General features: G+C 37.0%; 1 protein-coding gene across 2 annotated transcripts in view; it reads right to left on the reverse strand.

Moving 5' to 3' along the window:
- The window catches only part of ZNF277 (zinc finger protein 277), a 121,776-nt gene that overhangs the window by 48,532 nt on the left and 55,657 nt on the right, over positions 1-17,587 (reverse strand). The window contains exons 2-4 of one of the 2 annotated variants that reach the window (XM_045864388.3): positions 15,512-15,713; positions 10,208-10,296; positions 9,853-9,935 (exon numbers count right to left, since the gene is read on the reverse strand). In XM_045864388.3, the coding sequence (XP_045720344.1) occupies positions 9,853-9,935; positions 10,208-10,296; positions 15,512-15,713 (374 nt within the window). The remainder of the gene's footprint in view (positions 1-9,852; positions 9,936-10,207; positions 10,297-15,511; positions 15,714-17,587) is intronic. The other variant, XM_064575042.1, reaches the window with a different exon arrangement.

Raw genomic sequence — 17,587 nt, forward strand, 5'->3', positions numbered from 1 at the left:
AACTCAGTATGAGGAAATTAAAGTATAAAAAGCTCAGTAAACTTCCACCAATTTAAGGAATGGAGGGCAAGTCTGATTAACAAAGTAAAATGGAAATAAATTTTGTGTAAAGATACTGACATATAGTTTCAACCACATTCACAACAGAATTTGCCTGCAACTTAACTTAGATATTTTAGAAGCCCTCTGAGTAGGGGTCAAGTAAAAAGTAAAAATTTCTCCAAAGAAATCCTTTTTAAGTGTCAAAAAATGCTAGGTAGCCCCAGAAGAGACTAACGTGTCTGCCAGAATCTGATGACTTGAGCATTCTGAATTCATGTTAGTAATATACCCATACAATATACTTATACTTAAACAAAAACACACCTCTGCATGTAGAGGCAGGGATAAATGTAGAGGCAGGAATTAAAGCAAGGGTTATCAATGACACTACCACTTCTTTCTTTCTTTTTTTTTAAAAGATTTTATTTATTTATTTGAGAGAGAGAGTGAGAGGGAGCATGAGAGGAGAGAGGGTCAGAGGGAGAAGCAGACTCCCCACTGAGCGGGGAGCCCAATGTGGGACTCGATCCTGGGACTCCAGGATCACGACCTGAGCTGAAGGCAGTTGCTTAACCAACTGAGCCACCCAGGCACCCAACACTACCATTTCTTAAAATAAATCAGCATTTTATGAGAGCTGACAGAAAGTTAACTTTGACAATAATATCAAGGATCTTAATAAATAAATGAGAAAAGACACGTCAATGACTAAAGCAAGACTGTAAAACAAAAAAGCCAGAGAGAAATATCTTAACTGGTTTATGATATACTCCCACAAATCCACTAATATTCCACCTTCTTGAAAGACATCAGCACTTCCTACCCCTTCTGAAACAGCAATGATAACAGCAACAACCATCTGCCTGCTACATAGGACAGAAAGACATTTTTCTTCTACTTGGAGTCGCACTGAGGTGGCTTTTTGAAAAGAAAGGAAGAGACAGAATTAACTAGTAGAGAAAAAAATTACATAAAGGTAATCATTAATATGGAACAGACCATTATACTGAAAAAAAAGGAGGACAGAAGAAAAAAAACTGCAAGAGTTAAACACATGAGAAATAGAAAAGTCTAATTTCTATTTGTACTGAAGATATGAGAGAATCTAGCCTAGGCAAGAAGAGGAGGATTTTAATAATGGAAAGGTGGCTACAGGAGACTGCAAAATGCCCCCCTCTTGCACTAGAAGAAGAGAGAGCTATGATAGGGCATGGATCAGTACAGTATAACCTGCCTGAGGAAGTATTTTCTTAGATAAACTCAAGGTCAGATATACCCTTATGTTTCTCTAAAGATAGGGAAAACTCTGAAAACATATTAACTTGAACTTTTAAAAGAAAATGTAAGTAGTTTAGGCCCAAAGGAATAAGAATTTACTACCTACCACTGACTTAAGATAATAATTAGATTTTCTTAAAAAAAATCTTAGCAATAGAAACAAAACACTATTATTTATTTACATATGTATCTATGTCCTACTCATCCATTTTTATTCATTGTAACAAATGTCAATTTAGAAAATGTCACTTTTGCTTATAGAAGTAAGATCAAATTGAATAAAGGATCCTGGTACAATTGGAAAAAGAATGGTACATGGGGTTTGGGAAATAGCAGGAGTTAGAGATGCTTCCCTTCTTATTTTATACAGTGTATAACTGTGGCCTCGAACATTTCTCCTAACAATTTTGACCTTGTTTTTTCCATCTAAACAGATATAATGATATTGTCTTACTGGTCTCTTAGAGGCAATGTGTATAAAAAATGCCATGTAAATTTTAAGTTCCGTTAAAGGAGTTCAAAGTGGTAAACTTTAGGATTGAGTTTAGTATAGTTTCAGACTGGGTTTATATTTATTTCCTAAATAGAAACATTAACTAATCTGAAGGCTAAAATTGCTCAGTGGTCATTTTAGCTAACTTGATCTCTGTTGATTGTTAATAATGTTACAGTTCAATGGAAAATATCACATCATGCTTGGGGAAGTTATTCTAGATGTAATTAGAGGGCATATGCTACAAGGGTAGGAATTACGCCAGAAAGGTGTAAATGTAAACTGACTTTTTACTTTAAAGACACTAATAGAGGGCGCCTGGGTGGCTCAGTTGATTGTGCGTCTCCCTTCGGCTCGGTTCATGATCCCGGAGTCCGGGGATGGAGTCCCGGGATCGAGCCCCGGGATCAAGCCCCGCATGGGGCTCCCTGCTCCGCGGGAAGCCTGTTTCTCCCTCCCCACTCCTCCTGCTTGTGTTCCCTCTCTCGCTGTCTCTGTCAATTAAATAAATAAAATCTTAAAAAAAAAAGACAGTAATAGAAAATAATTTAACCCTTTACTAAAAATCTCTAAAATCTATAAAGAAAAGTGGCATGAGGGAAAAAAAATTCTTAGTAGGAGAAACAAATTCATTTCATTGTTGTTTTATTATGGGGGGAGAGGTGGAATACATGAAGAAGCATTAAAATCAAGCATTTTTAAATTAAAAAAAATTTTGGGACGCCTGGGTGGCTTGGTCGGTTAAGCGTCTGCCTTTGGCTTAGGTCATGATCCCAGAGTCCTGGGATCGAGTCCCTCATTGGGTTCCTTGCTCAGCGGGGAGCCTGCTTCTCCCTCTGCCTGCCGCTCTCCCTGCTTGTGCTCCCTCTCTCTGTGACAAATAAATAAATAACATCTTCAAAAAAAAATTAAAAAAATTTTTTTAAATTGTCATAAAATACTTATAGTTGTCATGAATGACTGCTCAAGGTGATATAATAGTGATTAAAAAAGAAAAAAGAGAGAAACTTCCATGCAGTTAAATGGATGGCTCCCCTTATCCCAATTTAATTAAAAGTTACATCTTGCTACTGAGAGCTTATGAATGCCACATCTTCTCCTATAGGCCAATTGAAAAACTAGTGCTTTTTAATACTAAGGTATAACCCAGTGATTAAAGATGTTTGTCTTGCTATTTTATATCTCTTTTAAAAATCAGGGAGATCTGACTATATAGTTTTATAGACATATCTCACCAATACTTGAGGATTAAATTTAAGTTAAACCTTTATGAACAAGGTTCAGAGAAGATACAAAGTAAACAGGACAATCCCAACCCTTAAGCAGCATTTATTCCAGCAAGGAAGACAGATTTCTGAACAACTGTAATTGAAAAGCCAAATAAAATAGTATATTAAGAGAGCTCTGAAGAGGTTATTAATTCTGATAGGTGGCATCTGGGAAGCTTTTGTGGAAAATGTGCCATTTAAGCAATATCTTGAGGGGTATGTTATTTATACAGGTAGACCGGTGGGGCTGGCATTCCTGGTTGATGAAGCAGAGTCCTGAAATTACCTAATACATTTGAGTAAATGTGAGGCAAGTAGTGTTTTCACCAGAGTGCATCCTCTACAAGGGCAGGGACTGTGGCCTATTTCATCCACTGCTAGAACAACAGCATTTAGAACACGGTCTGGGGGGCACCTGGGTGGCTCAGATGGTTAAGCGTCTGCCTTCGGCTCAGGTCATGATCCCAGGGTCCTGGGATCGAGCCCCACATCGGGCTCCCTGCTCGGTGGGGAGCCTGCTTCTCCCTCTCCTCCTGCTCCCCCTGCTTGTGCTCTCTCACTCTCTCTGTCAAATAAATAAATAAAATCTTTAAAAAAAAAAAAAAAAGAACACGGTCTGGTGCAAGATAAGTATTTATTCAATAAATGAATGAACTGGACACTGGGTAACTGAAAGATAAACGACACTGGAAATGCAGGCTTAGCTCAGAAAATCTTAAGAATATGTAGATGATATGGAACACTACATCAAAAACTAATGATGTAAGGTATGGTGATTAACATAACATAATAAAATAAAATTAAAAAAATTTTTTATCTTGTAGTATTTCAAACATATAGAAAAATAAAGAGGGGTGCCTGGGTGGCTCAGGCCTTGGGCATCTGCCTTCGGCTCAGGTCATGATCCCGGGGTCCTGGGATCGAGCCCCACATCGGGCTCCCTGCTCGGCGGGAAGCCCGCTTCTCCCTCTCCCACTCCCCCCTGCTTGTGTTCCCTCTCTCGCTTTGTCTCTCTGTCAAATAAATAAATAAAATCTTTAAAAAAAAAAAAAAAAAAAAAGAAAAAGAAAGAAAACAATAAAATGAAAAAATAAAAAATAAAATAAATAAGTCATGGGGATGAAAAGTGTGGCATAGGTAATATAGTCAATAATATTGTAATAACTTTGTATGGTGAGAGATGGTGACTACACTTACAGTACTGAGCATTTTGTAATGTATATAATTGTTGAATCACTACAATGTATACCTAAAACTACTATAATATTGTGTGTCACTTGGACTTCAATCAAAAACAAAGGAACAACAACAACAAAAAAGAATATGTAGATGATAAAGACCACAGCAGGGGTTAGCAGAATAAAATAATCTGCTATATGTTTTAACATTAAAATATCAAATTATATTAATATTAAAATTCTGGAGGCAATGTCAATTGATTGGAGAGGTAAGTCCACAGGCAAGGTAAGATAAAGGGCATGAGGATTACAAAGAAAGGTATGAAAATGGGGCTCAGAAGTGGAACTGACAGGAGTTAAAGAAGATCCTAGGAATTTCCAGATTGAGTGACCAGAAGAATGGTGGTGCTATTACATAAGAAAACAAGCAAATCACAAATTTTAGGAGAGAAAGAAATTTAAGTTCAGTTTTAGGCACATTCAACTTAAGGTGTTGACTGGAAATCCATATGGAGAAGTTTAACATAAGGAGAGTAGAACTGGGATTCAGAGGTAAGCCAGGATGAAAGCTATAGCTGAACTCAATCAACAGGTATTTATTCTGACTGCCTGCTCTGCACCAGTACCAATATTTGAGCTATCTGTAGCGGCAGTAGTTCTGAGAGTGCACAGCCTAGATGAGGGAATGACCTTGAGAAACTTATATATACCCACTGAAAAGAGAAGAGGGTAAAGGGCCACTGGATGAAATTAAGGTAGAATGATGAGATCAAGGAAACATTTTTATTTATTTATTTAATTTATTATTATTTTTTAGAAGATTTTATTTATTTATTTGAGAAAGAGAGAGTGCGCGAGAGCGAGAGAACACAAGCAGGGGGAGCGGCGGAGGGAGAAGGAGAAGCAGACACCCTGCTGAGCAGGGAGCCCAATGTAGGGCTCTATCCCAGGACCCCAGGATCATGACCTGAGCCAAAGGCAGTCGCTTAACCGACTGAGTCACCCAGGCACTCCCATTTTTATTTATTTTTTAAAAGGTTTTCTTTCTTTCCTTCAAATCGGGGGGGGGGGGGGGCGGCAGGGACAGATGGAGAGAGGGAGAATCCCTGAGCGTGGAGCCTGATGCAGGCCCTGAGATCATGACCCAAGCCAAAACTGGTCGGGTCCTTAACTGACTGATCTACCCAGGCACCCAAGGCAACATTTTTTAAAGAAGAAAGCTAAAGAAAGGAAGGTATACAAGCTATTAAACTCTCAAGAATCTTTCCTAATCTGTAGTTCCCTTCCGAGTACAAATAAAAAAAATCAAAGAAGTGTTAAATAGGAATCAAGCTTTTCAAAAAGAAAACTGGGAACACATACAAATCTCATAAATGTCACAAGGAAACAGTGAGGTCTAGAAGAAAATGGAAGAAGAAATATGGTTCTAGACTTAAATCTACTATGGTAACCTGAAGTGAATCATTTAGACTTTATATATGTCCAGTTACTCACACAGAAATAGGAATTTTAAAAAAATGGGAGTTTGGGGGAAAATACCAACATGAACTTATCAATATATTGAATACTACTGAAGAATATTTAAATATAAGACATAATTCCTGCCCTCAAAGAAGTGACAAAGTCAATCTGAACTCAAATCATACAAAAGTATTTAACTAAATGCTTTACTGAGTGTCAAATGAAAGAGTAAATACCAAAGAATATAATCCATATATGAGTTACCATGAATGCACATCAGGAGAGCATATGCCATACTAGTTCTCCAGTTTGAGGGTCCTTCCCTCATGGACTTGAGTTGAGATCCTATTGACTTTAAGCTGAGTTCACTTAAACATAGATTACATTATATATCCAGTACCATAATGCAACTTAATTGGTTTAAATTACATTTTCCAGAAGCTAGATTGAAACTCTGATGAATGAAGAGAAATTCTTTGATAAAATACAACCAATAACAAATAAGGAAAAAACTACCAAGCTGTGGCAGAGTGGGTGACTTAACCTTTTGGGTGTATGATTCTCCCAGGAGGAATTCTTGGAGGGAGAATAAGGACCAAGGGCATAAATCTCTTCAAGAGTTCCAATACACAATGACAAAGCACCTTTCAGGAATGGACACCAATTCATATTCTTAAAAGTATCTGAAAAAGTTCTTGTCCTTGATGGAAGATGAAAGGTGTACTATTACTTTTGCTCAAAGTTGTTCCATTTGATCATTTGGACTTCTTTCTAGAAATGCCTGTTACTGATAATGTAGAGTTCATTATATATAAAAGAGAGAACTTGTCACCACTGCAAAGGAACATCACCCACACCAACTTCATGCTTCCATACTATTAGAGCATAAAATTGTGATGAAATGGCTGACTGCAAATTCAACCTGTCTTCCTGCTATCTGGCAAATCTTTTCTTGTTGATCCTCTAGCCATGATTCTCAGCAGCAGCCTATTGTAAATCTCCTCTGTTTTCCCTAAACTCCAATCCTAGCCTGAATCTCTTCCCTATACAGACCTGTCAGACCCTGAGCATCCACAACAGAGCAATTCCCAGAGTCTAGAATAAGAGTAAGGCATATGAGAAGCTGAGTAACTTACTACTAGACTGGCATGGCACTCCTTAAAAAGGCACACATCAGGCACATTTGGTTTAAAACCCCATCTTGCTTCTTGTTCACTATGTGGTCCTGCACAAATGAGTCTTTCTATGACACAGTTTCCTCATGAACAGAACAGCATTTAATAGCTACTTCACAGGGTTGACATAAAGCAAGGACCTAAGGCAAGGCATGGCATATGGCTGGCACTCAGTAACTGCTAGCTTCTTTCCGTAATTCCACATCGGTCTGCTCTTTGCCAGAGTTTGTCAACTTTAAGTGGATTTTTACACAGCTATATTTATCATCTTTTCTCCACTTCAGTCCCATAGACAATGAGGAGACATCAATAGATCTTTATCACTACAAGGTTAATGTTCCCCACAACTTAGCTCCACCTCACCTCTTTAAATCCATCTCATACTCCTCTTCCAAAAATCTTTCTACCTTAGCCAGATTGGATTTAATTAACTTTCCTGACAACTTGAATACTTAGATCCATATGCATTTTTCCTCCCATTTCCACAACTCTCCAATTGCCCAAATCCATTTCACTGTTAATACACAATATTATTATTGTTATTTGCAACCTTTATTGAGTGCTTTCTATGTGGCAGATACTAAGTGTATTACGTACAATATCTACTTCACAATATCTCTTCACAAGCCCCACAAGATGAATATCTGAGATAAGAACATATATTTGCCTTTTTTCTCTAGACTCTATGCTCTTTTATGACATGAGCCATGCCTTGCATTTTTTCCTTTGTATGATTATCTAGTTAAGCAGGAATTCAACGAATATATACATATATATGAACTGACTGCAATTTCACATTTTGTTTCGCTGCCATAATACTCACTTTCATCAAATCTATCACCCCCTCAGACTATAAAGTTAGTAAGAAAGTGTGATGTGATTTAATAAGAAACACATATTTGGTCTTTGTCCTTGCACTAGCTCCTAAAGTCCTAAGTGTTCAGAGCTATAAAAAGTGTTTTTTGACATGTTAATGAGGTGGCTTGTGGAAAGCACCTAAGTGACCTAAGGATGTGAGGGATGGTTGCCAGTGGAGCCAACCATGTGATTAGAGGGTTAGAATTTTCAGCAGCCCCCCACCCCCGCCCCCCCACCTAGGAGGAGAGAGAGGATGGAGACTGAGTTCAGTCACCAAAGGTCAATGTCATGTCTAAGTAATGAAGCCTCCACAAAAATCCCAAAAGGACAAGGTCTGGAGAGCTTCCAGGCTGATGAACCAGAATGCGTCCATGTGCTGTCTTGCTGGGCCCCAAACTCTACAGGGACAGAAGCTCCTTTGCTTGGAGTCTCATCCCCTGCATGTATCTCTTCATCTGCTATTGATTTATATTCTTTGATAGCCTTTGTAGTAAACTGGTAATGTAGTGAGTAAACTGGTTTCCTAGAGGGAGCTACTCTGGCAAATTAATGAAATCCAAGGTGGGCGGGGGGTGGGGGGTCATGGAAACCTCTGATTTATAGTCAGTGGGTCAGAAGCACAGGTAACAACTTGGACTTGCAATTGTCATCTGAAGCGGAGGACAGTTCTGTGGGACTGAGCCCTCAATCTGTGGAATCTGATACTATCTCTGGGGAGATAGTGTCAGAATTGAGTTGAACTGTAGGACACCCAGCTGGTGTCGGAGAATCGCTTAGTGGTTTGGGGAAAAAAACACATGCTGCAAGTGGTGTCAGAATCTTAAAAGATCACCTAAATTTTAGAGATGTAGTATTTCTGGGACTGCATCTATCTGCAGACATACAGTAAAGATTCTATGTATAGAGTAATAGCAATGGCTGAAGCAGTAGCGTTTGATATAAAGAAATCCTTGGGGACGCTAGGATTATGTCAGTTTGATCATTCTTGATTAAGGCCACTGTGAGCAACAGTGAAAAAACTCAAAGCAGTAAAAAATTATGAGTAAGTACAAGCAAACAAAAACAAAACACATAAAATGACTGCAAATTCATCCTTGTTTTGTAGATTACTTAAGACACTACAATAGGAAAAGAGGAAAGATTTAAGAAGTCCTGTTTCTTTACTGGGTTTGCTGCCACAGTAAAAGCATAACTTCTCTGACATATAAGGCAACATCCAACAATATCCTTTCTCCCTATGTGAGAAATAACCATTTGGGGTGTTTACAAAATATAATATGCTTCAGGAGACTTCCTTAAATGCTATGACTATGATAGAATTTATTTTCTTCTTCGATGTCTTGAGAATTTAGCAGAAAACAATGAAATCACAGCTCTCTGTCATAACATTATCTAGCCAAATCCAAAGACACAAGGAACACTTAAAGGTACCACTAAAAGAGGAGCAAGTCATTTTCAAGTAATAGTTGAGATTAAATCACAAATAATGGAAAACTGCATACTTATAAACAAAACTATTAACTTCAAAAAATGAGCCAGTTTCTGTTCCACTCATGAAAACAGAAATTTTCACAATTGTGTATGTTGTTACCTTTTTTAAAGACCAAAAATGCTGAGATTTTCAAATTAGCTTGCTTATGATTAAAGCTGAAAATGAGAAAGGCTACTATGATCAAACCATATGCTGAATTCATAAAGGGGAATAAAAGAAGTGCTAGTGCATAGCACATTCCAGTGAAGAGGAGAGAAAAAAAGTTAATCAATTCAACTCAATTTTAGCTGAGGGCATTTTTCCACGACTGCTGAACCCTAGCATGTGCCAGGCAGCTAAAATTATACTAAAATGTGTAAGCTCTGTTGTTATTTTAGAGATAATCCAGGAAGTAAAACAAAGCCAAAAATTCTCACCACATTTTTAACGTGAAACGCTTTAATCTTCAATCAAGTGTATCCTTATCTTCTAAGATCTTTATATATTGTCTCTTTTGTGTATGTTTGAAAGTTTACAGAGTAACAACTGAGAACAAACAAAAAATAATAACAAAAGTGATTTTACACATATTTCCAAGACATTATTCATCCTCTAAAACCATTCTTACCAGTCTCTGTTTCTGAAGTTCTTCTCTAAGTAGTCTATCTTCTGGTAAAACGTCACATAACAAAAAGTAATTGTCTTGTTCTTCTGTTGAGAGATTAGGAAAATAAATAAGAAATGATATTTATCATTTTTTTCCAGAAGGATTTATTCCTTTAAAAAACACATATATGTATGTCCATTAGGATCTCTCCTCTGGTATATAGTTCTGTTTAGCTTTATTGAAGTTAGGCAACATAAACAGAGTAATTTAATTTTAGCTATCATGAAAGTGAGAGAATTCTAATTTAAGAAAGTAAGATTATTCATTTGAATTTTGGGATTGTAGGGAAAATATGGTAGCTAAGATGTATACTTACCAAGTGGAGCTGTGGAATTGATTCTTATCACACTACAAAAATCTGTAATGGGCTGTTCAGTGAACCTTTTCCTCCAATATAAAATGTACCTTAGAATAATCAAAAAGAAAGGACAGTAAGACTCAATATACTGCTTACTGTAGAGTGATAAGGTTTTATAAGACCATTTAATTATCCCAAAACAATAAATCAAATGTTGACTGAGAACTGCTAGAAAATTTGTAAATGGAAAGGCAGTAGAGCATTGTAGAAATATGAAATAAATATTTAATGAAATGAAATTACTCTGCAAAGGCATGGACATGATTAAACTTTACTATCCCTAAATTCAATAAACAGACACATGAGGAAGTTAAAATGAATTATTTTTATGTGATAATGAAGTTTTTCTGAAATCACATCTAAGTTTATATGAATTTAAAATGCAACAATGATTAAATAGGCTTTATCACACATTTTCCAATAAATTGAAAGCTGGGTGATTATCTTACACATAAAAAGAACTGAATGCAAAAAAATATGCAATGAGACATCAGTCTAAATTCAATACCTACATGACAAGACAGAAAAATTTTGTATGTGCACACTGTGTCTGAAAGGAGGCAGATTTTTGGAAAAACAGCCAAGCTTACAATTCTTGTATCTAATGAGTGGGGTTAGAAGCAGCACCCTGGGTAAATTTTAAAGCATAGCATAACACCCAGACCTGCACTGTCTGATGAAAGGAGTAAGATGACAGGATTCAACAACCTGTTCATTTTCCCGTTTATGTAACAAGATTTATATTGGCAATTGCAATCTCATTTATAAATGGTACCAAGAAAAGAAGGTAGCCTCCTTCATGGGGAGAAGGGACATGGAAAGGTTGACATTTATTAGGCTATATGGCTGATACACAGAACAACCAAAAAACCCCAAAAAACTTATAGCAGAAAAAGAAAAACCCCTGAAAGGGATGGGACTTACTGAAATAGATTTAGTAAGAGACAGTAAAAATTTGGACATTTTAAATGGCTTGATATAGCAACTAGCAATGTTTTGTACATAGTAGGTTAGCAAGAAATGTTTTTAAGAGTAGAAGAGCATTTAAAGATTCCTGTAAGTTTCTCTAAGTAGCCTTCAACTCTCACTATTTTGTCTCCTTTTAATTCTTCTTTCCCTTTTTCTTAACATTAATGTCCCAACCCCATGGTGCTCTACAAAAAGGGCATTCATGTATTTGAAAAAAAAAAATGTGCTGGGAGAGAGGTCTGAGAGAAAGAGAGAACTGTGACAGAGAAAAATATAAACAGATGACAAGACTGAGTTTAGACAAGGAAAAGAAGTAAAAGAATAACGTATGAAAATAAAACCATGCTTTAGTTCTTTCTTCTCATATACAACCACACTGTTGACCCGGATGGATAAATAAGGGGAGAACTCTTTCCTTATAGAATAGTGCTAGACCTTATCTTAAGAGATCTAAAAACGATGTATCTGAGGCTCCAGCTCACCCTCAAACCATAACCACTGACACCATGGCTAGCTTGTTGGCTTCCATATTAGAAGTGTCAGATGCAGAAGGCAAGTGCATATCGGATCCAACAACAGGAACAAAAAGAAGAAAAGTACCTACAAAAGGCAGAAACATTATTCTTTGGTCACAGAGGGCAGTGACAGCACTGTTTACTCCTCAGTATCTTACACAGCTACTCTCATTCTCCTCTTTTCCATTCCCCACTACTTAACCCCAGAGAGAAAAAGGGAGAAATAAAAGGCATGAGAAGACGTAAGAAAAAAAAAATGACACTCCCAGCCATTTTCCTTATTCTCCCCTCAGCATATTTTCTATTGCACAGTGGTGCCAGGGATGAAGGAACACAGGAGAACCTCTATTAGAGATGCCAGGAATAGAAGATGGATTGTTCTTCCAAACCATACTACATAGCCATCTATTTTCATGACTAATCAAATTCATACAGCAGAACTGGGTGCTGAAATAACAGACTTAAACAAACACCAGGACAGTCAAATTCGATAAGGAGTTTCATCATGAATACTGCTACAATAAACCATGGAGAGGTTCCTCACCCTGATTACCGTTCCATTGAAGACCATCTGGGGGATAGTCGATGTTAAGGGATCACTTAGTATGTCTCTTCATGTTTTCTTACTACTCTAGTGTATTTAAAGCTACAGTTGTAATCACTCAATATTTAAAGGCAGCCAAGAAATGATATGTGATGTGAATTCTTTATTGGGAGGACAGTTATCAAAGCATTTCGTACTTAGTTAAAAAGCCATAAGAGTAATTATTAGGTCATTAGCAAATACTTTTTTCTTTTGGAAGAATTTCAATCATGTTTCACTGAATTGTTTCCCAAAAAAATTCTTCTAGTAATCTTGCCCGCCCATCCCCTCACTGTAATTGGTGTATTTACTGACAACGGCCTAAAGATTTGAGATATGGTTGTTAATTAAGTAGCACTGAATGAGTGGAATTTAATATAGAAAGGGGTAAGAATTAAGGAGTTAGCATTTATCTTCTGGAAAAATTTTATTTACTGAATAAAGCTAGCAAATGGTTCAGTATAAATAATGACGTTAAGTGGCTCAAAGGAAAGATTTTTATTTTTGTTTTATTCTGAGAAAGTTTTACTGTTAACTTTTTTCCAATAAAGAAAATGTTAAATATATTTAACATGAAAATTTATAGCTTCTTTCCAGTAAAGCACAAAGTCAGTCTATCTCATCTATTATTTATCATCTTTATTACTTATTGTACTCAGAAGAAACAATTCCTCTCTGAGAAGTTATACACACACACACACACACACGTAAATCTATACATACACAAACACATATACCCACCCCTGTGACTTTTCTGACGTTAGGAAAAAGTCCTGTAACATTGAGAAGATTCCAACTTAACTCTCAGAGTCAATGTTTGTATTCTTTTGGAGAGGAATTTTTAGTTTTCCTAAATAGTAGGAGGGTATTATCTACAGGAGACTGGATGTATTAAAAAGCACTTAAAAGCAAGAGTTTATCACATACATTCTTGGTCAATTTGAACTAACCACCAGAGTGAAGCTTACTGAGATGACGGCTGACAAGGAAAATTTGGGTTTCCAAATTTAAAGTACATGTTAACCACACACTTTATTATATAGAAAGCACTTATATATATCAGCTATATAGCTTTTGCTTTTTAATTAAAGCACCCATTTTATAGCATAACTGCATTTAGAGGGTGACTGATTCCAACATTTAATTATTGACTCCTGAGTCTGAGACCTAGTAAATAATTTGATTTTCCTGCCCACATACAGATGAGATTAATATCAAGGATACAAAAGAGAGGTTAGTATAAATATAGCTGCTTAGCTATCATACGTAAGCGCAAAAGGAAAATACAAACTCAAATTTAGATATTCCTCACAGACTTGAGGAGAAAGAAAAATCTCAATTATCACTGGCAGATCATCTTATTTTTTTCCAATTCCTGAGGGAGAATTTGCATTTACATGATAAAGCGAAGTAAAAGAATAGATTTACATCAAAGAAAAGCTGAGTGATACAACTTATCAAATAGCTCATTTGATAGTCCCATTAATGGTTACTTGATAAGAATTAAAATATCTCTAGCCTAAAAAGTATCTAAAACAAATCCAACAGACATGACTACATACAACTAGAAATCATGTATGAGAATACTCCCAAAATACACACATACACACACATACATATATATAAAAACACAAATATTTTAACGGAAAATAAAGATTAAGGAATGAGAAGGGGAAGTATGAAGTGCTTCCTCTGAAATTATGTAGTAATTGGTTTATTCTACCAGCTGGTAGCATATATCATTCATATAATTCTCCTTCACTGTTGTATCTCTGCTTACTGACCAGGCAACACCAAAATTTACTAAAAAATCGCAATGCTGAGTGAGTGGATATAAGGGGCCATAATAATACAGAAAGCACTCAACAGACGTTCTGTATTAGTGCTAGGCAGTTGAGAGAAGGGTTAGAGAATAGCTAATATTACTCCTGTAGGCAACTTAAAAACAAACTCATTCTCGAAGTTTAGTGTATTCAGGATCCTAAATTCAATTTTCTCAAAAGTTATACTTGACAAATAATAATTAGGCATTCAGACAGCATAAATACCTATAGAGAACTCAAGCTATAGTTGTGGAAAACTAAGATTTCAAATATATATCTTTTGTAATCCAAATATAATGAAATTTTTGGCTACCATGTGGTGGATAGAAAAAATGTCCCAGACACTAGCTGGTGCTATACATGTCCTGTTTTACATAACACTCAACCATCTTATGCAAGATGGTGTTATCCCCTTTTACTGATGAGGAAACTGCTGCTTAGAGTGGTTTAAGTAGTTTGTTTGAAGTTACATGGTCAGGAATTCACCAAGTCTGCATTCACCCCTAGGCCTGCCTGGTTTCATAGTCTACTCTTAGTGATACAGCTTGCAAGACCCATCATAAGAAAGAAGTTGCTTGCTAGGAATGATGTGGCCTGGCAGACATAGAGTTTAGATGCAGAGATACTACAACACCTGGGCTACTGCAGTGTTTTGTAGGGAAATCAGGGCAGAGTATCTCAAAATGGGTCCTGGCCAGATATACCAAGATATATGCTTTCAGTAACTGTACAAAGCCAGTTAATTACCATGCTATTGTGTATATGGAAAATGCTTCCAAGTGTCAACTAATAACAACATGAACATAAGTGCTTCACTCCATCTGCTTAAGAAAAGGCATTTCTCTTGGACAATCAGTTCTAGGAATTAGGAATTAGAAAACAATGAATATATATTACCTGTCTGTTGGTATGGATATTCTAAGTCAGGTGCTCTTAAATTGTAGTTCAGCTCACTTTGGGTCCTGGCTATATAAGGGAAGTTCCTACATTTCACACATGCCCATGGTTGGCATTTCCTCAACCACTCACCTCTATCTATCTGCTCTTCATCCTCTTCATCTTCTTCCTCTCAGTACCTCATGCACTGACCTCAACAGCTGTCTACTTATACCCCTTTGGCTTGTTGAATGACTTTTTTTTTCTTTCTGGTTCTCAACCTCATCACAGCACTTAAATGGAGAGTTCTTTGCACAATACCCTTTTGGCCTGACAGGTTCCAACCAAAGATCCCCATTCCCAACAATGCTTGAAAAAGAATATGAATGTTTATATTTGCATAGGAATAATTTTATATATAAGCTTACCTATAAGTTATGCCTTTCCTTTATGGAATATTGAATTTAATTCTTTTATGGACAAAAACAAAATTTACCTTTGGAAATCAGCAACCAACTTGACATCAGCTATGACCATCTTATGTTCAATAATCATGTGCTTCAGAAGTTTGTCTTGTTCATCCATAGGAAAATGTTCTTCACAGAAAATACAAGGGACAGATGGAGAACCTTCTAAAGCGGTGGTGCCACCTGGACTTTCTGGCAGGGAAAGCGGCTCCAGGATACAATCCTTACTGTCTGGGAGAGAGAAAAAGCAAAAGCAAAAGTGGAAAAAAAAAAAAAAAGAAAAAGAAAAAGCTGAAATCAACTCTTTAGGATCATTTCTCACCTCCTGCATCCTAAAGATATTTACGTCTTTCCAAAATGAAAAATACACAGTGCCAGAGAGCAGGATACTTTATTATCATTTTAAATAGATTCTGCAACCTAGAGGCAGGGAGTGTTGCAAAGCAGCTCAAACTTCCCATTGCCGGCTTGAATGGGGGAAACCCATTTGTCAGAGCAGCTGTTCAAGCATTCTTGGACACTGGCCAATGGCAGCAATTCCGGGACTACTTGCCGGGGGACGGCTGCAACATGCTGGGTTAAGGTTCTATGGTGCAATTGTGACCTATGGCTGATAGTCATCACACTATGGGAAATAAATGGTATATATTGAGGCTCCAGATGATACCAGGCCAGTCTTTTAAGCTGCTTCCTGTTGCACCTGCAAACTCTTTCCTGTTTCTGATTATTTGTCATGTGCAAAGAAGACAGCTCTCACATTGGGTTGACACAGCATGTGCTGGGTGGCCCAGGTGGCAATTTTTGATGTTGATTTATGTCTACCATTTGCTTGTTACACAATTACATACCATAATTCAAGTTCTTGTGAACAAAGAGATGAATGCTCAATTACTAGACATACATGGTAAACATTTTTCCTGCCGATACTATTCATTTTCCTAACATCATCTATGGTATCTTTAAGAGTTGAGCTGTGTAAGGTCTATAGTTCTGAATTCAGGCCTCAAACCACAGCCAGTTGTGTCAGGAGCCCTCTTCAGTCTTCCAAGGAGGAAGGCTGGACCTGTCACCTTATGCAAGCTACTGAGTAGTAAGTAGGCAACTAGGGTAAGACATTTAGTATCTGAGGAAGGGCAGAGAATCTTCTTCATAAAGACAGCTATTCCGGAAGCCTGGGTAGCACAGTCGGTTAAGCATCCAACTCTTAGTTGCAGCTCAGGTCCTGATCTCAGGGTCGTGAGATCAAGTCCCATGTCTGGCTCCGCGCTCAGTGCAGAGTCTGCTTAAGATTCTTTCCCTATCCCTCTGCCCCTCCCCTCCATTCTCTCTCTCTTTCTTTCTCCCTCTCTAAAATAAATAAATCTTAAAGAAAAAAAAAAAAAGACAGTTATTCCACAGAAAAGTCTTTGGAATTAGCTTAGTACTAATTTTATTTTCTTGTTTTTATCTTACTTTATTTCTAAAGGGCTTCTTAATTGCCTAATTCGTGGATACAGTCACTGGTGCACTAAGGATCATGGCCTTAGCACTGGGTAAGCATTGATTCACTCCACAAAAATCAGCTGAGTAGCTACTGAGTGCTGTTCTTTTCTGCTTAACGTTGCATGATAGGATCCTTATTATCAAGGCTAATGTGCTTGCAACTTGTTTGACGGTACAAGTAAGTTGAAAGGATAGAGAGAGACAGAATGTATAGGGTTTGCGGGAGCATGGGTAGGAGAGTCACTTAACTGAGCTGGGGTGGGAAGGTGTCCCAAAGGACATGTCCTCTAATACATGACTCATAATACTCTGCTCATATTAAAGTATGCTATATTAAACTTCTATCTTAGTTCCATAAAATTATTTAATACCAGAAAAGGTGAAAATAGGGTACACATAACAAAGTAGAGAGTATTTAAAATATACAAGCACTTCAAGAAGCACTATTAACAAAAGTGATGTGTTACCATTACATTTATTAAATTATACAATGGAAGCAAGGAGTTTTGGAGTTCTATAGTTCTTCAGTTGTAGTTAAATTCTGTAGGAACTTAAACCCTCATGTTAAAAATAGGATGGGGGAAGAGAGGTAATATACTTATGAAACTATATTTTACATTCAT

This window comes from Mirounga angustirostris, unplaced genomic scaffold, assembly GCF_029215605.1.
Source record: "Mirounga angustirostris isolate CCGP_5_RB_7025 unplaced genomic scaffold, mMirAng1.0.hap1 SCAF_12, whole genome shotgun sequence".
Lineage (NCBI taxonomy): Eukaryota > Metazoa > Chordata > Mammalia > Carnivora > Phocidae > Mirounga > Mirounga angustirostris.